Consider the following 25,887-nt stretch of genomic DNA (forward strand, 5'->3'; position numbering starts at 1 on the left):
CAAAGTTTCAATACTTTAATAAACACCTCAATACTGTGATTCACTGACAAACTTCTACACTTGTGTCTGCAGACTTTACACACAGAAGCATAAAAGGTTCAAACTGTCGGACGAGCGCGTGCAGGACCACATCAGCACTTTAGGCGTGGAGGTCCTGCGAGACCCCGGAGAAGATCCTTACGACTTCAAGGAGGGAGACATCGAGTACACCTTCTCCTCCAAGAGGCTGAAGAGTCAGGAGCAGGAGTCCAGCAAGAAGGTTTGTCACACACAACGTTAGCACTCGATGCTAACATGCTAATGACTTCTACTTTCTCTACCATTTCCTGTTTTAAGTTATTGTTATATAACTTATTAATATAAGTTATTGACAATAATAGACATTGAGAATAAAATACAACATTATCTATTGAGTCTTATTGAGGAATTCAATAACTAAACGTGTCAAACAAAAGGAAAGGCTAGCTGCTTCTTGCTAGCCATGTTAGCTTTTCCTGCTAGCACAACTGTCATCATGTTTATTGACAAATAAAAGTGATCAGTTTATTATTGTATTTCTAACTGTGAGTTATGTATATCAGTGCCATCAAATGTTGAAAATTTAAACTTTTGTTTATGTTTTTTAAGAGTTGAATTCAATCATTTTTGTATTGAAAGGTTTTTATTGTTTTAGTTGAATAAAGATTAATTATAATAATTCATTTCAATAATTGTATATTAAAAGGTTGTTTTTGAATAACTTTGTGCTACTATTATTGGCTTAAAGATCGATCAACTAGCTCGGTACTCGTTTGCTTTTGTCTTCATAACAACATTTTACATTCAATTTAAAAAGGCTATCAATTACAAAATGTGATTTGTTTTGTAAATATTCAATTATTTTAAATTAAATTAAAAATAATATTAATTCAACCTTTCTATATACACTATATACATATTACTTAATTAAATTAATAAATAAAAACAAACGTAACCTTTCAGTATAGAAAATATCAAATTCATTTGTTCATAAAAATAATGAAATGCTTTAAATAAATATATAGACATCATATCATCATGACAAGCCTCAAATTATTATTTTAAAAACAGCTACATTGTGTGCTAAACAAGATTAATCTTGTCGATTTCAGTAACTTTTTTGTTTTTTTATGAGAGTAACAAAATACAAATTAACTCTGAATGTATTCAATTATTTTGTCACAAACTGAATAAATGAATCAGTTGCTACTCAAAACCTTTTTCAGCAGCAGATTATGACATTCATGCTCCATCTGTTGTAGTTTTTACTGTCTATTGAGAAGCAGGAAGTGCAGCTTGTTGACTGTTCATGTTTCAGGGAGAAGAAATCACCAGCAATGGAACGTTGCCAGACGGAAAAGACGCCATGTCGATATTCAACTCTGCTCCCGAGTCAGGTTTGTGGTCGCATCTTTTGAAAACTTGTAAAGTGTGGCTGAAGTGAAGTTTTCTCATTTATTGGTTAAAAAAATACATAAATATATAGTTTTTTTTTGAGGTTAATGCAAATATAGTTTAGTTCCGACTTAAAAATGGGCGGGCCTATGTGTGATGTCGACAGGTGAAGGTTACAGCAGGTGACAAACATAGTGAATATAAGTGTTATTACTGTGAATTAAATGCGGATCTGAGCTATTTTTTTCACTTCGTATCAGTTCACGATGTTAAAACTAATGTAAAAATGAGTCGCTATGAACCCTTAACAGACGAGTATCTTGACTCTGCAGCAGACCTTGTCTTCACAACTAGTTTTTTGAACATCGTAAATGATTGTTTCGGCACAAAACACACACTCAGGAGGTGACAACACATTAAGATCTGATCATAGTGAAGATTATTGTTGTTTTCAAACTGTTGTTATATTTCTATTTGCTCCGGCTCTAAATGTTTTTATAAACCATTGATATGTTGACATCTTCGAACAAACGCTCATTGAATTGAAAGATTAGTGTAAATCTGCAGACCTCAAGATGTGAATAATCATGTTTATTATTCACATCTTTTTCTTGATGTAACTGTTTGTGTTCAGATGAATCGACTCAGGACGACGACAACTCCAAAGTCAATCCTTCTCTTACCAGAGAAAAAGACCTGGTGGTCAACATCGCTGACCTGGACAACATTTTTGATGAAGAAGAGGATGAACTTGGGGTGAGAATATTCTTACTATTTAAACTTCTAATGGAAAACAATACTTGAATTTAGTTGAAAAGAGTTTTCTTGTTCAAGGTTGCTGGTAGAATTTGATGATGCTTGTATATAAAGTTTTTTTATGTGAATGTGATGTGTCACGATCTGATTGGCTGATCAGTGCAAAAGATTTAGTAAATATTTCTCAAAAGACATTTATATTTGTACGAAAACAAAAAATATATCAGTGAATGAGATTTTCTTTACCTGAGAAATGTTGTGAGGACATTCAGGGAAAGTGATGCATATATTAACATATATATAATATTTTCCACGTTTCAGTTTCTGAAAGCATCAAAAAGGTTTATCTGTAGTTTCTTTAAATAGTTCAAAACTAAATTGTAAGTCTCAGGACATTCACTCTAAGTATTATTTTATATTCTGGTAATTAAAATAAGTTAAGGGTTTTAATAAACATTTCAAACGTCAAAGCAAACAACATTTTTGTAGGAATATAAGTTAAAGTGAGACCATAAATTTGGATAATTTTACTCCAAGGGTCAAAATTACAACTAAATTAAAAAACTGAATAGTTTAAATAATATATTGTTATGTTCAAAAATATACATTACAAAATTCCATATAACTTACTATAAAAAACTATACCAACTATTCCTACTAAGAATTCTTCCAGAACCTCAAAATGTGCTTTGACTTAAAAAGATAAATAAAAAGCTATAAAAATACTATATGTAGAAACTTAAACTTTTAACATAATTCTGAATAGTTGAATATTTTTGTAATTGAAATGTTGTTATTTTTTACCCATTTAATTTTTTTATCTTAAATATTTAAACACTGTTGTTTTTTTTTAAATAGTGTCTGATATTCTAATTATAATAATTAGTTTTTCTCTTCTTAATTATAAGTTAAGTTAATTAAGTTTTTATTTTTATTTTAGGCTTTTAAATGTGATAAAGAAATGTTGGTATAATAGTGTCACCAGACTATACCAAACGAGTACCGAGCTACTTGATCGAACTTTCAGCCAATCACGGTGTCGCTCAATTATGCAATAAAATCCGAATTCACTATTTCAATATAGCAATGATTGAGTTTAATTATTAAGAAAAACAATACATGAGGCAATAAATAAACAAATCAAGGTTTAAAAATGCAAAATAAACATAAGTGAAAATATAATGAAAGCAAGTTCTTAACAAACAGGAATTTAACAAACGCATTTGTTTTCTTTAGCATTCGACGAAGCTGCCAGTTTCCACAGAAGATCGCCCCCTAGGAAAAGAAGGGAGAGTTGCAGTTCCGTATCCGTCGAGTGAGTTGCTTGAATATATATGTTTTTAAATGTATTTTAACATGATTTGTTCTAAATGTTTATTTGAATTGCGTTCAGCGATCGCCGACCTCCAGCGCATGTTCCCGACGCCTCCGTCTTTAGAGCAGCATCCGGCGTTTTCTCCAAACATGACGTATCGAGACACTCCGAGCCAGGAGCTCTCCGTCCCCACGGGGTCCGCGGACCACCTCGCCCCCCCGACCACCAGCCAGGCGAATGACTACAGGATGGAGGCGGAGGACGGCGGGGCCAGTCCGGGTCAGGAGGACTTCAAGGTGACGGTTTATGGGATGTAAGGTGGACAGTGGTTGACGACGACTGACTTTATCTTCCAGATGTCTCTGGGCTCGTCCATGTTCGCTCCTCTCTCCTGCCTCCCGAGTCAAACTCTGCCGCCGCTCAAGATCCCCGAGCAGTGCTACTATAGACCCTCCTGGTCCCTGATGCCCAAGATGGAACATTTCCCCGTGATCCTGAACCAGAACCACAGTTTCAACAAGGATGGATACACGTGAGTCACTGAGATCTTTTACTTTTCTTTTGACCAGAACTAGTTTTGTTAAATCTAGAGTTTTCTACTGAGCACCAGAGGAGACATTTGTTTTTATCTTGAAGTATATCAAGATAGTAGTATCCTTAAATATATATATATATACAGTATATATAGATATATCTATGTAAATATATTGTGATATTAGTATCTTGTGATATTAGTATCTCGTGATATGAATATCTTGTGATATAAGTATCTCCTGATATTATTATCTTGCGATGTTAGTATCCCCTGATATTATTATATCGTTATATTAGTATCTCGTGATATAAGTATCTTGTGATATTATTATATCGTTATATTAGTATCTTGTTATATTCGTATCTTGTGATATAAGTATCTCCTGATATTAATATCTTGCGATATTAGTATCTAGTGATATTAGTATCTAGTGATATTACTATCCCTTGATATAAGTATCTTTTAATATTATTAACTTGTGGTATTAGTATCTTGTAATATTAGTATCTTGTGATATTTATTTCTCTTGATATTCATATCTTGTGACAGTATTTTGTTATCTTGCGATATTAGTATCTAGTGATATTACTATCCCTTGATATTAGTGTCTTTTAATATTATTAAGTTGTGATATTAGTATCTCGTGATATAAGTATTTAGTGATATTAGTGTCTTTTAATATTATTAACTTGTGATATTAGTATCTTGTGATATAAGTATTTAGTGATATTAGTATCTTTTAATATTATTAACTTGTGATATTAGTATCTAATGATATTTATTTCTCTTGATATTCATATCTCGAGATATTAATATCTTGTGATAATAATATTCTCATGAACTTTGTAACGATTCAATCATTATTAGTATTTCATGACATTGATTTCTCTGTAGTTTTCACCAAAAGCCTTGTCATCCTTCAGAAACATCCCCAGTATCCCGGACCAGGACTACAGTCAGCTGAGCGTGACCACCAGCGTGACCCCGGTCATCCTGCCCTCCCCGGCCACGCCTCGCTTCTCCGTGCCCACGCCTCGCACGCCTCGCACCCCCAGAGGCCTGAACACCACCAGCTCGGGTCAAGGCTCGGTGAAGCAGGACGGCACGGAGCTCAGCTCGCCCGCCTCCACGCCCTCCACCGGCCTGCACCTCAGCTCCGTGGAGCCCCTCGCCCGGCCGGGCCCCTCGCTGCCCGAGGCCCACAGCCTGTACACCATCCTCCTGCTGTCCGACTCGGTCCTCAACGTGTTCAAGGACCGCAACTTCGACAGCTGCTGCATCTGCGCCTGCAACATGAACGTGAAGGGGGCCGACGTGGGGGTCTACATCCCGGACTCCACCTGCGAGGACCAGTACCGCTGCATGTGCGGCTTCAGCGCCATCGTGAACCGCCGGCTGGCCCACGGCACCGGGCTCTTCCTGGAGGACGAGCTGGATATTTACGGCCGGTCCTCGGAGGTGGGCCGAGCGGCCGAGAGGAGGCTGGCCCTGTGTCGCCGGGACCCCTGTATGGGGGACCCGAAAGCCAGAAGACCTCAGGATGCGGCGCCCGCCTCCGCGTCGCTCATGGTCCTCCTGCAGGAGCAGTGCTCGCAGCCCATCTCCTCCCTCGCCTCGCTCGCCTCGCTGCACCTCCCATCCGGCTGCTCCAGTCACGGCCGCAAGGGGGCGCTGCTGCAGAGCTGGACCTCTGAGAAGCAGTGGGCGGACGGGAGCGACGCCTGTGTGGAGTGTTACAACGCCCTGGAGCAAGGCCTGCAGTACGTGGACAATCCCACCGGAGGGAAAGTGGACCCTGCAGTGGTCAGGAGCACGGCGCTGCACTGTTGGCCTCAGAGTAACGGTGAGAAGTGATGAGATCCACAAGTTTCTGTGAAGGAATTTTGATTATGTTTGCACTGTATAGAACAATGACTATGACGTATATCAGTGCTGTCAGAATATTGAATAGTTAAATTTAACATTTAAAATGTTTAAACTTTGACCTTTTTTTTTGATGATTTTTTAAAGCATTGACATTTTTTATTGTATGTTGAATGGTTGAATTTTAGGCCAGAAAACATCAGGGTCAACTTCATCCTGAGTTATCACAATTGTTAATTGATTTTAAAAGAATGATTTATTTTATTTTATTAAGCGCTTTGTGACCCTGGTCTAGAAAGGCGCTATATAAATAGACATTATTATTATTATTATTATTATTATTATTATTATTATTATTATTATTATTATTATTATTATTATTATCTAGACATAGAGTTTGATATTCTAATTCAAATATGCAATAATTCAATAACAATACAATTAAAATAGAATATCAAACTCATTATAAACTAAAATTATTTCTGAAAATATTCATAGTAAATTAAATATAATATGTTTGCAGTATTATACCAACATTTTTAATATTGAAAGGCTGCAAATGGAAAAAAAAAAAGGTATTTAAGAAATTAAACCTTTCAATATAGGAATGGTTGAATAAAATAATTTAAAAGTATATTCAATGCTCTAAAAAAAAATTCAATTAAAAATGTAAAATGTTAAAGCATTCAAATGTTCCCATGGCACTGATATACTTACATATTTCCACCGTTTATTAGAAAAAACTCATGAATATCAATTTTAAAGGTTGATTTAAAAGTTTGTTTTTTTTTTAATTCAAATGTTTTCCAAATATAAAAATAAATGCAAATGTTTCCTCTTTGTTTATGTGTTTCATCAAGAACCTTCTTTGATTCCGTCTCTGTCTCTTCTCTACGCAGTCGTGGAGATGAGCATGTTGTCCTCTCAGGACATGGTCCGGATGCTTCTGTCTCTGCAGCCGTTCCTGCAGGACGCCATCCAGAAGAAGAGAAGCGGCCGGACCTGGGAGAACATCCAGCACGTCCAGGGTCCGCTCACCTGGCAGCAGTTCCACAAGATGGCGGGCCGAGGCTCCTACGGTCAGTTTTTTAACGATGAAAAACAACATCCGTCTACGGTTGTGGATCCAACGTCTTCTTCTTAAAGGTTCCGAGGAGTCGCCGGAACCGCTTTCCATTCCGAGCGTTCTCCTGGGCTACGACCGCGAGCGGGACTTCCTGGCTCTGTCTCCTCTGGCGCTGCCTTTCTGGGAGAAGCTGCTGCTGGAACCGTACGGAGGACAGAGAGACGTCGCGTTCGTGGTTCTGTGTCCCAACAGTCCGTCCCTGCTGTCGGCCACGCATTCCTTCTTCCAGGAGCTCAGCGCCGTTTACGAGGTACTGTGACCGTAACTATTGTGACCCACCATTGGTGCTGACCCGACAACTCTGACACAGACGTGTCGCCTCGGGAAGCACCGCCCTCTGGCCCAGGTGTCCAGAGACGGGATCATCCGGGTCGGGGAGGAGGTGGAGCCTGAGCGGCTGGAGGAGCTGGACGTGGACCAGTGGGTGACCGGTCCGTGGCTGGGTCAGCAGCACAGCGACAACATCAGCAAACTCAAGCTCTACGCTTACGCCTGCAAACAACAGCTCGGTAACTCATTGACCCTCTTTAAAGCAGCAGCATGTAACATTTACAAGTGTTTTTGGTCATTTGTTCTGTGAACGCTTTATTTGAAACCGCTTGTCAATGACTTCTGTATCAAAGTATATACTTTACTTTACTTTACTTTACTTTACTTTACTTTACTTTACTTTACTTTACTTTACTTTACTTTACTTTACTTTACTTTACTTTACTTTACTTTACTTTACTTTACTTTACTTTACTTTACTTTACTTTGCTTTACTTTGCTTAAAAGGACGTGGCATCACAATATTGACTGGTGGAATTTTAACATTTCAAAGTTTGAAACTTTAATTTTTCTTCTTTTGTTATAATTTAATTATATTTTTAAATATCTTAATAAAAAGAAAATTAAAATTGAATTTTTTTTAATTCGTTCAATTCAATAATTTTGACTAGGCTCCCTTTTACATTCAATAAAAATATGTCAGTAATAAAGTGCCTCCACATTTATATATTGAATTTAAAAAGGCTATGAAGTAAAAAAAATTACATTTACAAAATTAATTTATAAATTATTGGCTTTCTAATATCAAACTTCATGTGTAAAACAACATTCTTTTAAATATTCATATTTTTAAACTTTATTATTTTTAAAAAGAAATCAACGTTTTGATGTACAAATAATTGAACATAACATTCCAATAACAGTAATTCAAAGTTCCAACATTTTAAATGTTAATCCCGGCTGAATACAGAAAGTACTCTCTGACAGGAAGAGAAAGTGTTTTTATTGTTTTGAGAACAAGTGGACTGTGGCAGAGCGTCTGGAGACGCTTCAGTTTCCACGACAATTACACTGTTCCACCAGTGGAGGGCGCCAAATACCAACATATTCAATCTCCTTTTATGTATTTTCGATCTGGTCGACTCATATTTCAGACGCTTGTGTTTCAGCTCCTCAGCTCTCAGCTCTGGTCCTGGACAGCAGTCTCCTGCTGCCTCCTAAAGTCCAGTCCTCCGGCTCCACGGGCCCGCAGGCTGCACAGACCTGGACCGCGGACCTGGATCCGGCAAACACTTCCACGCCTACCGGAGCGTCCTCTGTCCCGACGGTGGACGCCAACCACAGCGACCACAAAGCGGCGTCCAACGCACAAGCAGAGCAGGAACTGTGAGTCACGTGACTGACCTTTCACCTCCAGACGAGATCATGTGATGACGTGATGTCACCGTTTCCAGCTCCAGGGAACAGTCAGGGATCGGCATTCCCACGTGCGCCGACTCGTCCGAGAGCCAGAATAACCTCCCCGCCATCGTGGTCTACATCATCGACGCTTTCCTGGCTCCCAGCGTCGGCAGAAGCGAGGGAGGCGAAGAAGAGGACGGCGACGAGGTGGAGTCGGGGAGCGTCTGGCTGCTCGGGCTGCTGCGCTGCTACACCGAGATGCTGCAGACGCTGCCCGAGAACATCCGCCCTGCTGTGGTGCTGCAGGTCAGAACCCCCCCGACCCCTGACCCCCGACCCCTGCCCTGAAGAAGTCTTCCTCTGACGCCTTGTTTCCTCAGGTGGTCCCATGTCAGTTCCTGCTGCAGCCCGTCAGCGGCGAGAGTCGTCTGTACCTGCAGCACCTTCGCTCACTCGCCTTCTCCTGCTACTCTCAGTGTCGCCGCCTGCTGGCTCAACAGACACACATCAAGTCTCTGACCGGCTTCGGACCCGTGTCCACCGTCCAGGCGGTCTACAAGAGCTCGGAGGTGGGTTTTTAAAGTTAATTATGAACATTTAATTTTAGATATTTTTCAGGCATTTTTAATGTATTAAAGGGTTGAATTTTTTGTTATTGAATTAAATAATTTGTATATTGAAAAGGTGAGTTATTTATAAATAATTTAGAGTTTGATGTTCTTATTCCAATTATTAAAAAAAATATTTTCCAAATTCAACGTTTTATGATTTGTAGCCTTTTATATTCAATATTGTATGGTTAGACTATTATACCTTATTATATTGAATTTAAAATACGAAAGGAAAACATATTACATTTAGAAATTTAATTTTTAATTATTGAATTTAGAAAATCAAATTCTATGTGAAAAATAATAATAATTTTAAAATAGATCTAAATCGTATATCAACATATAATAGGAATATTATATATTGGATTCAAAATGCTACAAATCCTAAAACGTTGAATTTGGAAAATAATTGTTTTAATTATTAAGAACATCGAACTCTTAATTCAATAATTATTAATATTGAATTAAGAAAAAAAACTTTAAAGATATTTTATATATATTATTTAATATTTTTGAATTTGTCCAAATCAACGTGAACATTTTTTTTGTAAATTAAATTTTTCAAATAAAACTCCAACTTTCAATATAGAAATTATAAAATATTATATTAGTTAAACTATTATTATTCAATGCTTTAAAAAAACAATTAAAGAAATTCAAAGTTTAAACATTTTAATTTCAACTATCAATATTACACATGTTTCCGTGAATCTTTGGTAAATATTGAATAAAAAACATGTTTAAGATCATTAAACGTTGAATTCCTCCTGCAGCAGCAGAAGCCGTCTCAGCTCTACTCTCCTCCCTTCATCCTCGGACCCACTCGCTCCAAACAGCCGGAGCCCGGAGAGATCTGGGCGGACGTTCCTCCGAAGTATAACGTTCTCTACGTGGGATACTGTCTGTCACATGACCAGCGCTGGATCCTGGTTTCATGTACCGACCAGCAGGGGGAGCTGCTGGAGTCCTGCATCATCAACGTGGACGTCCCCAACAGGTGCCAGACTCTCTTTTTTTTGTCCCACTTCCTCCTCAAAGGCAAGATCTAAACCCGGTACTTTCTCGCTCCAGAGCCCGGCGGCCCAAGGTTTCGGCTCGGAAGATGGGTCTGCAGAAGCTGTGGGAGTATTGCGTCGGTCTCATCCAGATGACATCACTGCCCTGGAGGATTGTGATTGGACGCTTAGGTAGACTCGGTCACGGAGAGCTGAAGGGTGAGACACAAAGAGACACATTGTTGATGGTTTGATTGACACGTGGAGTTCCGTGGGTGTTCAGAACTTCCATGTAGATCAGGGTTCTTAAACCCAGCTGGAGGTTTAATTGATATTTTTTTGTATGTGGTTACACTGAATTTCAAAACTTTTTTGTCTAATTTTATGAGTTATTTTATTTGATTAATCTGTTCCAAATAACTAACTAACTAACTAAATAATCAAAGCTATAGTAACGCTAACATTTCATGTGTCTTCTACAAGTATTGTCTAGAATCTGACGATACTATATACAGTATTTGTACATATTTGTAGTATTATGGAGTACTTGACCCTGGTGTTGCAGTATTTACGGACCACATGACTCTTGACAAAGTCGTAACTGCATTTGTTTTGAAACCAAAATATGTCCAAACATCAGCTTCAAAAACTGCTGGAGTCAACTGTATCCTCTTGTCCTCAGTCATCGCTGGGATCTCGCTGGATTAATTGTTACTTTAGCTCCGGTCGACGTAATGACTGCTGCCCTCTAGTGACGGGAAGTTAAAAAGCAACACAAAGATGAAAAGACGTGTGAATATTTAAATGTTAATTGTAATTAAAAAAAATCAAATTATTTTATTTTAAAGACCCTTTATTGAAATATTAAATAAAAAATAACTATGATTAAAAACAATATAATTTGAAAAGGCCAAAAATGTAATAAATGTCTTATTTTTCTTTTATCCATAAAGTGTTGAATATCTATACAATATTGTGACATGAAATTGCAATATATCAGTGCATCAATATCGATAAGTTACATTTCTTTTATAAGTCATTTTTTTATGCATTTTATTATTTTTTAAACAACTTCCTTCAATAGTTTGTACATTAAAAGCTTGAATTTGTTTGTAACCAATAATTAAATTCAATAATTGACATCAAAAAATCTAGAATTTTCCTTTTTCCCCAATAGTTCATAAATACATTTTCTAAATTCGATATTTTCTGTTTTGCAGCCTTTTTAATTCAATATTGTCTGGTGTAAACTAGCGATGTTCTGATGAAGCTTCATGAAGCAGTGTCTTTATATTCAGAGTCCACTAGATGGCGTCTCTGCACTATTTTCCTTGGTTTTGAACAACTGTTCTAATGAAACCTCACATCATTTTTAAACTGATTGCGCCACCTACTGACTTCTAAACAACGTGACCCTGTTTCATGAAGTTTCATCGCTCCATCACTAGTGTAATGATGTGATTACCGCCATCTAGTGGAAGTTTAATAGCAACACAAGTATGAAAAAGAACAAAAGCTAATTGTAAATAAAAATATATAATTATTTTTTTATATAACACTTAATTTAACTACAAAATAATTATGATTAAAAAAATACAATGTAATTTAAAAGCCCAAAAGTATTTTGAAAATATGTTTTAATTCTGGACCTGATGGTCAATAAAAGTCTAAGATAGTAAATAAGTAAGTGAGTCATTAATAAGTCAAAGTAAATAATACAGTATTATTAATTTATTATAATTGTCTCCTCCAGACTGGACGTCTCTCCTGGGGGAACATTCTCTCCAGTCCATCGGCCGCCAGCTCAGAGACGCCTGTCGCATGTGTGGCATCTCCTCGCTCGACTCCCCCTCCATCCTCAGTGCCTGTGTGGTGGCCCTGGAGCCTCAGGGGTCTCTGGTCATCATGCCTGGTGAGTCCTGATCCGTCCGTGATCCGAGTCCATGATCCGTCTCCGCTCACGTCCCCCTCCCTCACAGACGCCGTCACCATGGGCTCGGTGTTCGGCCGCAGCACGGCTCTGAACCTGCAGACGTCGCAGCTCAACACCCCTCAGGACGCCTCCTGCACCCACATCCTGGTCTTCCCCACGTCTGCCACCACGCAGCTGGCGCCCAGTTCCTACCCCACCGAGGACAACAACGGTGAGTCTGGACACATGTGGCCCTGATGAGGTCATAGTTCACTATGAAAGAAACATTATTTATAGATGTTACGAAGTGCAAACAAATATATTTATTATTTGTTCTATTATTAGAGATCAATGTCTGAAGTTTTTCTTTCTTTTATCTGTCTTGTTTTTTATTTTTTGTATTTAAATATTTCAAAATTCAACTTATTAGAAATTAAATCTTAAACATCTAATTATGGTTTATTTAATGATGTCATAGCGTATCTATATACTACATTTAATCTTTAAATAAAAGGGGGGGAAATATTTGATATGGAATCAAATAACAGTTAAAGTTAATTTAAGTCAATTTTATTTATTTAAGTTTCCTAATCATAGACACACACGTTTCCTTGAACCGTTTCATGTGCAGCAGCTGTTTCAAAGCTGTTTAGACGATCTTAAGGTCAAAGGTCATTGGCCACTACAGTGGACACGAGTGTCATGTCTTACACTGCCACCTAATGGTGAGTCCCTCGAAGATCAGAAGTAACCAAGAGGTTTTCTTCTGTGACTGAATCTTAATTCTCTCTTTTCTCTTTCCTTCGCCCAGAGAATTGTTTTTGTCTTTATTAAAGTCTGTGTAATTGTTGACGTCGATCATCATCGAACATTAAATTACTTTAAACCATTTACAGTTAAAAATGTACTAAAGCTGTTATGTGATGTTCTAAATTTAAAAAAAATTTTAAATAATGAAAATCTTTTTCTTTCTTTAGCACCGTTTGTCCTTGTCATCCTTCATTCTTAACGACTTTCAGGCTGCCATCTTTCTATATCGATATAAGAATGAAAAATTATATTATTCATAACATTGATTTTATAATTATTGTAATTATAATACCAAACTATATGTGCAAAATATAATATATTTAATAAATTAATTAATAGAGGAAGTTATTTTAACTTAATTGATTTTTTAGTTGTTGGAATTATTATATCAAACTCTATGTTTTAGATAAATACTTTTAAAAGTATTTAAAATATACAAAAAAGTATACATTTAAATGTTAAATGTACAATATATTGAGGTGAAGTTATTTGTTGGATGTTTGATTTCTTTGATGGTTTGTGTTTGACTTCACACTGTTGTGTGTCTGCAGACGACATGTTCGACCTGCCGTTCCCGGACGAGCTGGAGAACGACATCGGTCACGACATGATGCTGATCACAGGGAACCTGCACTCCTCCCCCAACACCTCCCCCATGCCCTCCCCCGGCTCCCCCTCCGGGATGGGCATGAGTTCACACTTCCAGAACACCAGGGTGAGACTGACAGAGAGATGTTGTGTTGATGACAACGACGTTCGCACACTTGTGTGTCTGTGACTCACACGTGTGTCGCTCATGTGTGTAGAGTCAGGGCGAGCGCCTGCTGTCCAGAGACAACCCTCCAGAGGAAGTCAAGCAGCAGCCTCTGGCCCTCGGATACTACGTGTCGACAGCTTCTGCTAAAGGTCTCCCTCACTGGTTCTGGGCCTCCAGTCCTCAGGCTGAGAGTCAGTGTCCGCTGTTCCTCAAGGTGACGACAACAACACACCTGAGTCTGAGTCAACAAATCCTCTCACATCATACACATCATACACATCATACACCTGACACAACTGACACAACTGACACAACTGACACACCTGGAACACATGACACATCTGGAACACATGACACACATGACACACATGACACACCTGGAACACATGACACACCTGACACAGCTGACACACCTGGAACACATGACACATCTGGAACACATCTGGAACACACAACACACCTGGAACACATGACACACATGACACAACTGACACACCTGACACACATGACACATCTGGAACACATGACACATCTGGAACACATGACACACATGACACACCTGGACCACATGACACACATGACACACATGAAACACATAACACACATGACACACATGAAACACATGACGCACCTGAAACACATGACACACCTGGAACACATGACACACCTGACACACCTGGAACACATGCAACACATGACACAACTGAAACACATGACACACCTGGAACACATGACACACCTGGAACACATGACACACCTGGAACACATGACACACATGATACAACTGACACACCTGACACACCTGAAACACATGACACACCTGGAACACATTACACACCTGGAACACATGACACACATGAAACACATGACACAGCTGACCCACCTGGAACACATGACACACCTGGAACACATGACACACATGAAACACATGAAACACATGACCCACATGACACAGTCGACACACCTGAAACACATGGCACACCTGGAACACATGACACACATGACACACCTGGAACACATGACACACATGACACAGTCGACACACCTGGAACACATGCCACACATGACACACCTAGAACACATGACACACATGACACAGTCGACACACCTGAAACACATGGCACACCTGGAACACGTGACACACATGAAACACATGACACACATGACACACCTGGAACACATGACACACCTGGAACACATGACACACATGACACAGTCGACACACCTGGAACACATGCCACACATGACACACCTGGAACACATGACACACCTGGAACACATGACACACATGAAACACATGACACACATGACACAACTGACACACACCTGATACACCTGAAACACATTAAACACGTGAAACACATGACACATCACTCTCACCAACACCACATAAACATAAACATAAACATACACCACATCACACAAACACACACCACAACTCCTAAACAAAACAAACACAATTCCAACACAAAACACACTTACATCCAGAGTACTCCTTCCACAACACACAGACATACACATAGCAGCCTAACGCAGAAGTACACACACACACACACTACTCCATCACAGAAACACACATCCACACAGACACATTGTTCTCATTTTAAAAGTGTGTTGTCATGTTTTCAAACACAACAGTAACATTGTAGCAGTGAAATAAGAGCTCAGTGACCACGACAGCAGTCTCTATAGGCGTGTGTGTGACTGACTTCTGCTTCTGCTCAGGCGTCGCTGCACCATCACATCTCCATCGTCCAGTCAGAAGAACTGACCCCTGAGAAGAGCAAGAGGAGCCCCCACCCCCTCGACTCCAAGACCACCTCCGATGTGCTCAGGTGATAATACTGTTCACAGCATCAAAGACCCTTCACGAGACTAACCCGTCGTGTCCTCCAGGTTCGTGCTGGAGCAGTATAACGCCCTCTCCTGGCTGACCTGTACACCTGCAACCCAGGACCGCCAGTCCTGTCTGCCCGTTCACCTGGCGGTTCTGATCCAGATGTACAACGCCATCCTGAACATGCTTTAGCGACATGGACTCGAGAGGTTTCTGTCTTTACCTCTGTGCCTACAGCGCCCCCCCCCCCCACCCCCCTGTCTGGATCAGAACCGGCCCGGGGCGAAGCACGGGGAGCAGGACCCGGTGACCCTTGACCCGCCCGGAGACGCTCGTCGCCTCCAGAACAAACCAGCAAAGCGGCCAACGCGTCTCGTCAAAGTTTATTTTGTCGGAGGAATCTTTCTGAAAAACTGCACTTTTGCTTCCTCGCTGTGTAAATACGTCTGTTATATAATGTACAACCTTTTCACAGAATGGAGACTTATTTTTTAATATTTAAAGCCAGAGGACGTTCTCTGAGCCATCGATGCTGAATTGTCTGCCGAGAATAAAAAAAACTGTATTTATACAAATTATATCATGAGAGAATTTGATATCTATAAATGGAACATACGTGACCTCTGCAGCACTTACGACGACTTTTGACTCAACATTTCACTTCTGCCTTTGTTTTTATTTTTATTTAAAACCTTTAAATTAAAGAAGCGGGTGTGTATTTAAAAACATTATTTATAATTAGAGCTGCATGATGAGTCATGAACGGCGATACGACTGTTAGCCGCGGGAGCTAACCGTTGAGCTAATGTAGCGACAAGAGCTAAAGTACAGACACAATTTTTAAAGGGCTTTGTGTGGCAAAAAAACAAACAAAATCAGGTATTTTCCAGAATATGAAAACATTTAAAATGTTATTATCTGATACTAAACTGAATTCTAGCTACTTGTAACTAAATTTGTTTCAGTATATTCCGCCAGTTAGCTCTACTTTAGCGACATGGCTAAACTGTTTACTAGCGATTCCTTTAGCATTCTGTCGTGCAGCTCTAATTATCTCTATTTTTATCAGTTGGGAGACGATGTCGTGGCTTCACTAGCATGTTTGTAAATACACTCTTTTGTTGTTTTTCTACAGCTGTACATGTAATGCTTTATTTTTGAGTGATCCATAAGTTGTCCTCGTCCAGAGGAGACGCTGAATTTATTACACGGTCATGACTTTGAGAATCCCACTTTTACACTATTTTTAAAGTAAATTATTAAAAATCTTGAATTGACTGCGTTTGGTGTCGTGATTGACGTTGTTCAATTCAGCGTATTTATCGCTGTTTAATATGGAGTTTCAATTGTTTTTTATGCACTTCTAACATCATTAAACACATTTTTAATTCCAGAAAAAAAAACACCTAACCAGTGCTGTGTCTCATATCACATACTAGCGTACTCAAAGTTAGTATTTTTAGTGCTAAGTGCGTCTCAATTCTTAGTATGTGAAATTTAGTGCGCCATACACACTAAATTGTCACTAAAACGCCCACAAAACTGAGTATGGTTCGATGGACACTAACCACCCTAAACGGCTCCAGAAGAAGAAGCTGTCGCGTCATTTCCTGTTAGTGTGTAGCAGCAGTGTTTGATTTGAGACATACTATCTGTTGAGAATTTGCGTACTAGTTAGTACGTACACTATCCTGATGCATACTAACTTCTAGAGAAGTATGCGATTTGAGACACAGCATCAGTTTTGTGGGCGTTTTAGTACGCTAATTTAGTGTGCATGGCGAAATAAATTTCGAATACTAAGAATTGAGTGGCACTTACGCACTAAAAATACTAACTTTGAGTGCGCAAATATGCGATTGAGACACAGCACTGGACTCCTGGAGCTGAAAATACTTACACAAACTAACCCTGGATAGTCCCAAAAAAAGGACATAGTCTTGGTACAAAAAGGACGTATTGTCGACCTAGTGATGAAGAACTGACATCAAAATAGAAGTGATGAAGCTTCATGAAACAGTGTTGTGTTGTTTAGAGGTCAGTAGGTGGCGCCATCAGTTTTAAAAATGGTCTTTCATTAGAACACTTGTTCAAAACAAAGAAAAATAGTGTAGAGACGCCATCTAGTGGACTCTGAAAATAACTACTGAGCTCTAAACAACATGACACTGTATCATGAAGCTTCATCAGCCCATCACTCGTATCATATACTATAATAAATGTTCGAGGAAGGCAAAGACGAGTCACATCTTCGGAGAAACGACTCGAGTCAACATCAAGAACTCTTTGGGTTTCAGGATTTTATTTTGTACAAAAGAGTAACAAGCTTCGTCCTGCACGATCCAGTTGCACAGAAATGTCAGTATTTTCAAATTAAAACGAGCATTTTCAAACACTTCACAGTAAAAGTTTCTTCTGGTGACGGCGCACTGTGATTAAAAAAAAAAAAATCTCGATTTTCAAAATAAAGTCGCTCGGACGAACGACATTGACAGGGAATGACATCATGGTTCTTATCTACGGTAGCGGCCCCTCTCCTTGTCCCGCTCGCGCTCCCGTCCTCGCTCTCGCTCGCGGCGTGGAGCGCCTCGGTCGCGCTCCCTCTGCCGCTCGCGCTCCCGTCGGCTGCTCACCACCGCCTGCGTGCGCCGCAGGAAGTCGTCGACCCGCATGTCGTAGTCGTGCTGGAACAGTTCGAGGAAAAGATAAAAATCGTTAAAAGCCTGGAAATATTCGACGTCAGTCTCCAGACATCGGTCTCACCGGCGTGGAGGGGAAGGCCCGGTGAGGGGGCGGCGCTCGCTGTTTGTCTCTGAAGCGAGGAGGCGGGGCGTCGTGGGGCGGCATCTGAGGGTGGTGGTGGTAGGTCTGGTGGGGGGCGGGCGGGTGTCCGTGGTGGTAGTAGGGCGGGTGGTGGGCGGGCGGCTGCTCCACGCCGGGGTAACCCGCCTTGTGAGAGGAGAGAAGAACGTCACTCGACCCGTTAGTGAGCAACAGTCGGATGAACAAGTACCAGGGAGTGAGTCTGCCAGTGACCAGGGGGGCCCACGTTGTGGTGGTAGTCTCGCAGGAAGTCGTTATACGACTGACAGGAAACGGGAAGGAGCGTGAGTCACGACATGATTCAATAAATAGAAGGCTTTTTTTACTTGTTTTTTAAATCCAGTATATACTTTAATTTATCTTACACATCAGCAGACCATATTTAGCGATACTGTAGTAGTACTGTAGTAAGGATATATTTGTAGTATTGTTGAGTACTGGACTCTGGTGTTGCAGAATTTACCGACCACATGACACATAACTGCTTTTATTTTGAAACCAAAATATGTCCAAGTATCAGATTTAAAAGCTGCTGGAGATGACTGTATCCTCTCGTCCTCAGTCAGGATAAAATTGGGAAGGAAGTTTAATTGCAACACAAAAATGAACATTGTATATTTAATGCTAATTGTAAATAAAGAATTTAATTATTTAAATTTACAAACGCTTAATGATAAAAAATATAACCCATAAAAAGACATTTGAAGAATTAAATATTAGTTATAATAACTAAGTTAAAAACAGAATAATCCGTTCACTGCTGTTCAATATTGATTCGGTACGTGTTTCGATCATTTTAAACCTTCAATTGTTCAACATTAATTTAAGGGTTTTTGACTGTGATGCGTTTCAAACTCAGGTAAATAATCAAAATGAAGAATTTTAACTTCTTGACACACGAAACACACGTTTCTTTATAGTAGTTTTAAGTGAGACTCGCATGTGAAACAACATCTTCTTCCACCTCGACTACAATCACTTCCACGCTTGTTTTCCCACCCCCTCTCAGTGAACTCTTTTAACCAAAGAGGGAAGAACAAACGCATCAACCGATCGACTCATCGTCGACACGGACGCGACACTCGACTCACCCCGTTGAGGAAAACGTCGCGTCTGATGCTGGAGAAGCGTCTGGAAGGGAAACGGGAAACGATGAGTCATCGTTCGGAAGCCTTCACGTGACTCAGCACATTCTTGCGACGGACTCACCTGTCGACAGGTTGACTCCGCAGGTCCTGAATGAATCCTGCAACACAGAGCATTCGACCGTTAACAGCAGTTTAGCGGAGGCTCCTCGTGGCGAAGGACACGTCCTCCTCAGTAACATATCATTATGACCAGCCCTCGATTAACAACCTGATCGCTGGTTGAACTCCGGGGGCCCGTCGGGTCGCGGCCGCTTCCTCCCGTGGACGTCAAACTCCTCCGGGCGACGCCTACGTGAAAGTCACAAGTGAGACATACAAAGACGAGAAAAAAACAAACGTCTAGTTCTTCTTCAGTCGTCTGGTGACAGTTGATGGTCGTTTTTGTTTGATGACTCATGTTCTACTAAACATTACAGATCAGAGTATTTGTGACGAGCTTCAGAACTTCGACAGCAGGTAGAAGTGCAGCTCACACGTGTGTTTGTGTAGAAGTCAGTGGAGGTTCTTAAAGTCGATACTAAGACCAGACAGCAGAAGCTCTGACCATGGATGCTGCAGTGCTGCAGGAGAACCTGTTGTTGTCCTGCAGCCCTTGAGCAAGACCTTGCGCCGACAGCAGAAGGCTGCAGCGCCGTCTGACTGTGAGCAGAAACGCAGAAGGAACTGCCTTCACGGAAAACGTACACAGAATCTTTCTACATGACTTTGTCTCCTCCGTGTGTGTGTGTCTGTGCGTGTGTGTGAACTTGTGAGTCGGCCGTTTACATTAGGAAGTTGCACCACTGGGTCAAAGGTCACACGTTGCGATGGTCCTCACAAGGTCAACAAACCTCTGCTGATGTGTCACACACCAGTCCTTCGCCACACAATAGTCCATATTACACACCCTCTTGTTTGACAGGGTCAGGGGTCATGATGATGGTGGTGGTGGTGGTGCAGTCCTTTCAACCAAAACACCGACAGACCCCCTTAAAACCCCCGTTTCCCCCTCCCCCTCACACGTGTCACAAAGAGTTCAAAGGCTAAAAAACACACACACAGCTAATGTATAAAGTTCTTATGGAGCCCTCAGTCCTGAGAGTGTGTGTTGTGTGTGTGTGCATTGGGGGGGAGGGAGCTCCTGTCACAGAAGAGGGGTGTGTGGGCGGTTCAAGTCCATCTCTGTCATCTGTCAAGTTTAATCCCTTCCTCAGCTGTCCAGAGGCTTTTGAGAACTACATGTAAAGGAACCAGAAAAGTCCAAACCGTCCTTCACTTTGAACCCTCTATCAACCCGCACCCCTTTTTTTTTTTCCCAGCTCAGTCCAGCATCGTCCTCAATGCTTCGATTTGAAAGGGTGGGCAACATTGTCCTTTCAGCCGGAGTTCAAATTTAAACCATTAGAGTCTTACACTTGGTCGAGAACCAAACTCCTGTAAAGACAAGAAAAACTTTTTTTTATCTCAGACGCTGGAAAAAATGACTGACGTGGATCAAATTTCAACATCGACTTTTCTACTTTCGTGTTGAAATCTGTGTTGGATCACCGGCGATCGCCATTTGCCGACGCCCGACATTTCCTGGGCGACTTAAAGGCCGCTGAGGTGGAAGCGAAGCTCCGGTGGGAACGACAGCTAGAGTGGCGGCGGCGCTGGAGGCTCGCTAACCACAGACTAAGCAGCGACCGTCTCCGTTGTCTTGCAGCAGGAGGCGCCGAAGCACGGGTGACACAGGAAGGGGATCTCGGTGAATGGCTAACCTTCCCGGCTCTCGCTGTTGGGGGCGGCCTCTGGGCCTCGTCTGAACGGGGGTCCGGCGTTTGTGGTGAATGCGACGAGACACTTGGAACACGTCCACGTTCTCGTCCAGGGGGAACAGTGAACAGAGCTGAGCTCCGACGGCAGACTGGATTTCCTGAAGAATCAAAGTGGATTTTTAGATGAAGCTCGACGCAAAGTGAACAAGACGTCGGCCCGACCTGGCCGTCTCTCCCGATCTTCACAGGCTTGTGTTCGTTCCAAGGGTTGGACAGATGAATAGTCTGGACGAACGGAAGCTCTCGTCTACAAACCGGAACAAAAAAAATGAATTGGATCAGCTTTTTTTGTTAGACATGACAAATTTACTATATTATATATTACTATCTTACCTAAATGAACTGACTTTTATTGAATTAATTAAATTAATTGAATTAATTGTTCTTTATCTTTAGACTTAGATTGTATCATCCTGTTATTTTTCTTTATATGTCTTTGTTCTTGTTCTTATTTTATTTATTTTTTATGAAAAATTGCTGTATTTGCTGTGTCTAATTGGTAAAAAACAATTCCCCGAAGGAGAGCTCCTGAGGGATCAATAAAGTTGTACCTAATCAAACTTTTAACCAACATTATAAAGGCTGGAGCAGTTTTTTGTAGATGGTCACCAACAGAGTAGTCATTCAAAAAACGGTTTGCCTAAAATATCCATTTTATTACGTTTAATTTTGTGTTTCCTTTCTTGTTCTCCTATGATTCGTGTAATTAAAGAATAGCATTTGTCATCATTAAAAATGTACAATCAGTTATTTTGAGTAACTCGCTGTAGCATCAAAGTCGGGGACCAGTGAAATAGATCATTAAAATACATTAAATTTCCAACAGTTTCAACAACATAAACACAAATAAACTTTAATAAAAGTGTTTGGCTCCAGGTTTTTTGATGGAGTTTGTAGTTTAACGCGTGTCAGAGAAGTTATAACTTATGTCAGCAACCACTGAGCCTGTGAGTCAATCTTTGATGCACGTCTTGTGCGTCAAACGGTCTGTACCTGCAGAGCCAATCGATCTTGAAAACGCCTCCCAACATTTTGGCGTTCATCCCCGCAGGCAGAACCCAGTGTATCGGGGATCCCCCGTGATGCGACTCTGAAGCCAAGCGTGCGAACCCTGTCAAGACACGGAGACGTTGGAATCACCAGGTGTTCGGATCGGTCGTACTGGGAGGAGATCTCACCTTGGAATTTCCCGCTTTCCCTCACGGAGAAGACGAGGATGACGCTCCGAGCCGACCGGAAAGCGGCGTTCAGCTTCTTCTCGTTGACGGGCAGCGTCGACCACACGCCCTACAAACGTGAGAGGATCAGCTTTAATGCCTCAAACATCACTGACCACTGGTCGGACACGCATACCTTAGCTTTCGCCAGCGACACATTTTCATGATTGTTGCTCTTGATGAGGAAGAAGCGAGCGTCTCTGAGGATGGAGCGAAGTCTGCTGGCGGGATCTAGGACAACACGGGGTTTAGCGAAAGCCGTCTTGATGGCAACAACACATCAAATCATTTCACTTACTTTCCATCCCTTTACGAACAGCTCCCACCGATGACGAAAGCTTATCTCGCTTCTTTTGCGAACCTTTCCGGAGGCACGAGAGAATTAGTCTCTGGGATATGATTTGTCAAGTTCTGAAAAAACCCACCTGAGGCGTCCGAGCCGGAGCCAGAATGGGCCGAGTCGCCGTCGTCAGAAAAACTGACAGAGGAGCCCGAGCGAGACTCTCCTGCCTCACTCCGAGTATCATAGTCATTTCCTTCTGTGCGCCTTTGATACTCTTCTTCTTCATCCTCTTCCTTCTCACCGTCTTCCTCCTCCTCGTCCTCCTCTTCTTCTTCTTCTTCCTCCTCATCTTCATCCTCCTCTTCCTCCTCCTCCATACCCTCCTCATCTTCCTCCTCCTCCTCCCCCTGGTCATCCTCCTCTTCTACACGAGATGCAGGAGAGGAGCTTGCAGATCCAGCCTCAGAGTCGTACTCTGGCACCGGCTCCCCCGATTGGGTCGGCCTTCTCTGGGGGGAGGGGCTACTGACCCTCTCATCACGGCGTACTTTCTGTCGATCCAAATTGAAATGTTGGTGAGATCTCACCGTCATTAACACGCAGATATTCGTTACTGCAGTGATCATCATAATCAGCCTAATCAGAATTATTTATTTATAATAACAAAAAACATAGAACACAGTGACCAGTAACAGTTGTTTTCACAAGATGACATACATAATATATAATATTTAGCTTGTTTTAGTTTCCTGCTGCATGGAACCTCTGCCAGACTGAGGCAGGTGCTGCCTTATAGCAGTGGAAATGACAAGCATCTCCAGGGATTGGTTCATATTTTTATCTAGCAGAGCAAGGACTTGCAGCTACACCAATAACAAAACTATCATTTTGTGACTGTGAAACAAACGCGCAAGTACCTGACTTAGAGTTCTATGCGAGTCCCTGTGGCGGGTCTCCTCCCGGGTTCTCCCGGTCTCTCTTGTTCCACGACGAGCCCTGCGGTCCTCGTAGTACTCGGATCTGTAGTTTGAGGAGTGTCGGCCGCGAGGGCTGGAGGGTGCTTTTTTAGAAGAAGAGATGGGTGCACATGACCCTCTCTTGTGAGATGATGACGACGACCTGGAGGGGACGTGGGCCAGAGATTGACGGAGCCTTTTGAAGTCCTGGCTGTCCGAGTGGTCACTCTTCCTCTTGGTTCCTGCAATGGAAGATTATTTTTGTTTTATAAGTACATTTTATTAAAAAGATATTTTGGCTAAAACGATCAATTCATTCATTTTACATTTCTTCTTTACACTTAATGTCTTTTTGGCATTATAGACAGAACAACTGCACTTCAACAAAAGTTCCTAAAAAATGCCATTTTTCGAAACCAATTTTATGAGATCAATGCTAACAAAAAGAAAATGACATCACACATAGTATAAATGTTATATAATGTTAATAAATAGAATTTTTCAACTTTGGTACATTTCTGCTAACAAACCTGTTTTATGGGGAAAACAAATATTTTTTAGACTAAAAGAACACTTTCTAACAAGTAACACAACATCAAGTTTAGATCACAGGTCAGTACAAAAACTCAAAAACTAAAAATGTTCCGATACTCAGGAATACCGTAGCATACAGTCTGTGCCACTAAGGTACCAACGTTCAATATCCAGCCCTTAGCTTGCGAAATATTTGGCCTGAGAAACTGTGAGTTTCCACTACAAATACATTTAAAATATAGACTTATTTATAAGGTCAACTTATACGAATGTGTTTTTTTAGCGTCTCTTAAATAGATCTTGGACCTCGATCGTACTCATCAGTATAAGGTAAGGTAAAACTTAATTGATCCCTCAGGAGGTCTCCTTCGGGAAATTGTTTTTTTTCCAATAGCCAGCAATTTTTCATAAACAATAAAAAATTAAAAATAAAATAAGAACATAAAGAGAAAGAACAAGATGACACAATCTAAGTGTGTGCCAGAATTGTCCACCTCCACATTGTATAAACAAAGCGGGGCATGATTACAGCTGGCTGTAACGGAAGTAAAGCCATTATTACAATAATGTCTAATGTCCCCAAGAGGTATGGAGATATTTGGATATTTGTTTTTTTGGTGCGTCTTTTTGGACATAGAATGTAAGCCCTGCTGTGACCATTATATGGACATGCAGTGCTGCAGAACATATCTGTACTCCAAAAAGGAACAGATTACTCTTACACAACTTAAAGTGAATGTTTGGTAAACAAATGATAGCCTTTAAGCATTCAGTTGGTTTCTTGGATACATAACAGTCCATTGGTGAAGGACAAGAGGACACATGACTTTCTTAACTTGCATTTTCTGATCCAGACATCACTTCTTATCACATACACGTCAGTGCATGACTCGCAATAATTCCACCAGCAGTAAAAATAAATACGTACCTTTCTTGTCGCTGAAATGTCTCTCGGTTTCAGGATTGTAAAGTTCGTCATCGTGGTCAGGAGCTTCAGTCAGAATATCTTCTAGCACGTTCACTTCACCATCTGAAATAAACGACATTTGTTTAATGTGTTTTCTTGTGTGACGGAGAGAGACAGAACCAGAAACGCAACATATGAGCATTATGACAAGAAATGCCGATTCATCTTCTATGTTTGGCATCCATAAATAATAACCCATCCAAGGTTTCATCACAACATCCAACGGTGATCCTATTTACGAAGATGCTAAAGCTAGCACGGCTAACAAAGAGTAGCTTGGCGTCACCTTTCTCGTCGCGTCTCTCTGCCGCCATTATCTGTAGTGGCTCGCACTGGCGTCACTGGAAATTTAAAAAAAAAGCCAAGCCGATGGTTGCCTAGCGTTCTCTAACGGAAAATCGTATCATTATGATATTTATTATAAGACTATATTAAATGGCGGCCACCTAGTGACCGAGAGGTTTTGACTAGTTTTTTCTTCTTCTTCGGTGCTTTTTCTGCACCAAAGTGCTGCCCCCTGCTGGCGACAGGTACAATACACCAGGCAGACAGACGTGCTGCG

At 40.9% G+C, this 25,887-nt stretch overlaps 2 protein-coding genes across 2 annotated transcripts in view; one reads left to right on the forward strand and one right to left on the reverse strand.

Annotated features, from left to right (window-relative positions):
• LOC148079282 (mediator of RNA polymerase II transcription subunit 13-like) overlaps nucleotides 1-16,879 on the forward strand; it is a 121,257-nt gene extending 104,378 nt beyond the window's left edge. The window contains exons 11-31 of the mRNA XM_087790778.1: nucleotides 73-259; nucleotides 1,337-1,415; nucleotides 2,048-2,169; nucleotides 3,406-3,484; nucleotides 3,563-3,780; nucleotides 3,841-4,016; nucleotides 4,943-5,862; nucleotides 6,782-6,961; nucleotides 7,029-7,258; nucleotides 7,319-7,517; nucleotides 8,448-8,664; nucleotides 8,733-8,985; nucleotides 9,060-9,248; nucleotides 10,064-10,287; nucleotides 10,362-10,504; nucleotides 12,039-12,197; nucleotides 12,265-12,429; nucleotides 13,559-13,722; nucleotides 13,814-13,978; nucleotides 15,490-15,599; nucleotides 15,661-16,879. Of these exons, the coding sequence (XP_087646904.1) occupies nucleotides 73-259; nucleotides 1,337-1,415; nucleotides 2,048-2,169; nucleotides 3,406-3,484; nucleotides 3,563-3,780; nucleotides 3,841-4,016; nucleotides 4,943-5,862; nucleotides 6,782-6,961; nucleotides 7,029-7,258; nucleotides 7,319-7,517; nucleotides 8,448-8,664; nucleotides 8,733-8,985; nucleotides 9,060-9,248; nucleotides 10,064-10,287; nucleotides 10,362-10,504; nucleotides 12,039-12,197; nucleotides 12,265-12,429; nucleotides 13,559-13,722; nucleotides 13,814-13,978; nucleotides 15,490-15,599; nucleotides 15,661-15,793 (4,312 nt within the window). The 3' untranslated portion in view covers nucleotides 15,794-16,879. The remainder of the gene's footprint in view (nucleotides 1-72; nucleotides 260-1,336; nucleotides 1,416-2,047; nucleotides 2,170-3,405; nucleotides 3,485-3,562; nucleotides 3,781-3,840; nucleotides 4,017-4,942; nucleotides 5,863-6,781; nucleotides 6,962-7,028; nucleotides 7,259-7,318; nucleotides 7,518-8,447; nucleotides 8,665-8,732; nucleotides 8,986-9,059; nucleotides 9,249-10,063; nucleotides 10,288-10,361; nucleotides 10,505-12,038; nucleotides 12,198-12,264; nucleotides 12,430-13,558; nucleotides 13,723-13,813; nucleotides 13,979-15,489; nucleotides 15,600-15,660) is intronic.
• Nucleotides 16,880-17,883: 1,004 nt separating this feature from the next.
• Nucleotides 17,884-25,806, reverse strand: ythdc1 (YTH N6-methyladenosine RNA binding protein C1). Its single transcript, XM_087790779.1, has 16 exons — nucleotides 25,612-25,806; nucleotides 25,287-25,388; nucleotides 23,786-24,066; nucleotides 23,011-23,419; nucleotides 22,884-22,946; nucleotides 22,722-22,816; nucleotides 22,547-22,655; nucleotides 22,362-22,479; nucleotides 21,531-21,615; nucleotides 21,312-21,466; nucleotides 19,781-19,860; nucleotides 19,634-19,670; nucleotides 19,516-19,555; nucleotides 18,615-18,686; nucleotides 18,365-18,550; nucleotides 17,884-18,285 (listed from the first exon to the last, which is right to left on the reverse strand). The coding sequence occupies exons 1-16, from the start codon at nucleotides 25,637-25,639 to the stop codon at nucleotides 18,115-18,117; spliced, it is 2,031 nt and encodes a 676-aa protein (XP_087646905.1). The 5' UTR covers nucleotides 25,640-25,806; the 3' UTR covers nucleotides 17,884-18,114.
• Between the last annotated feature and the right edge of the window lie 81 nt (nucleotides 25,807-25,887).

The sequence above is a fragment of the Callionymus lyra genome, chromosome 5 (genome assembly GCF_982586985.1).
Source record: "Callionymus lyra chromosome 5, fCalLyr1.hap1.1, whole genome shotgun sequence".
NCBI classification, from domain to species: domain Eukaryota; kingdom Metazoa; phylum Chordata; class Actinopteri; order Syngnathiformes; family Callionymidae; genus Callionymus; species Callionymus lyra.

Bases quoted from the DNA above. Each gene is read 5' to 3' on its own strand.
- ythdc1 (XM_087790779.1), bottom strand. From the start codon at position 25,639: ATGGCGGCAGAGAGACGCGACGAGAAAG. The intron at 21,467-21,530 runs GTCGGGCCGACG...TTGATTCTTCAG, and splicing joins AGATCGGGAGAGACGGCCAG to GAAATCCAGTCTGCCGTCGG. The intron at 18,687-19,515 runs GTGAGTCGAGTG...GTTTCCTGTCAG, and splicing joins GCGACGTTTTCCTCAACGGG to TCGTATAACGACTTCCTGCG.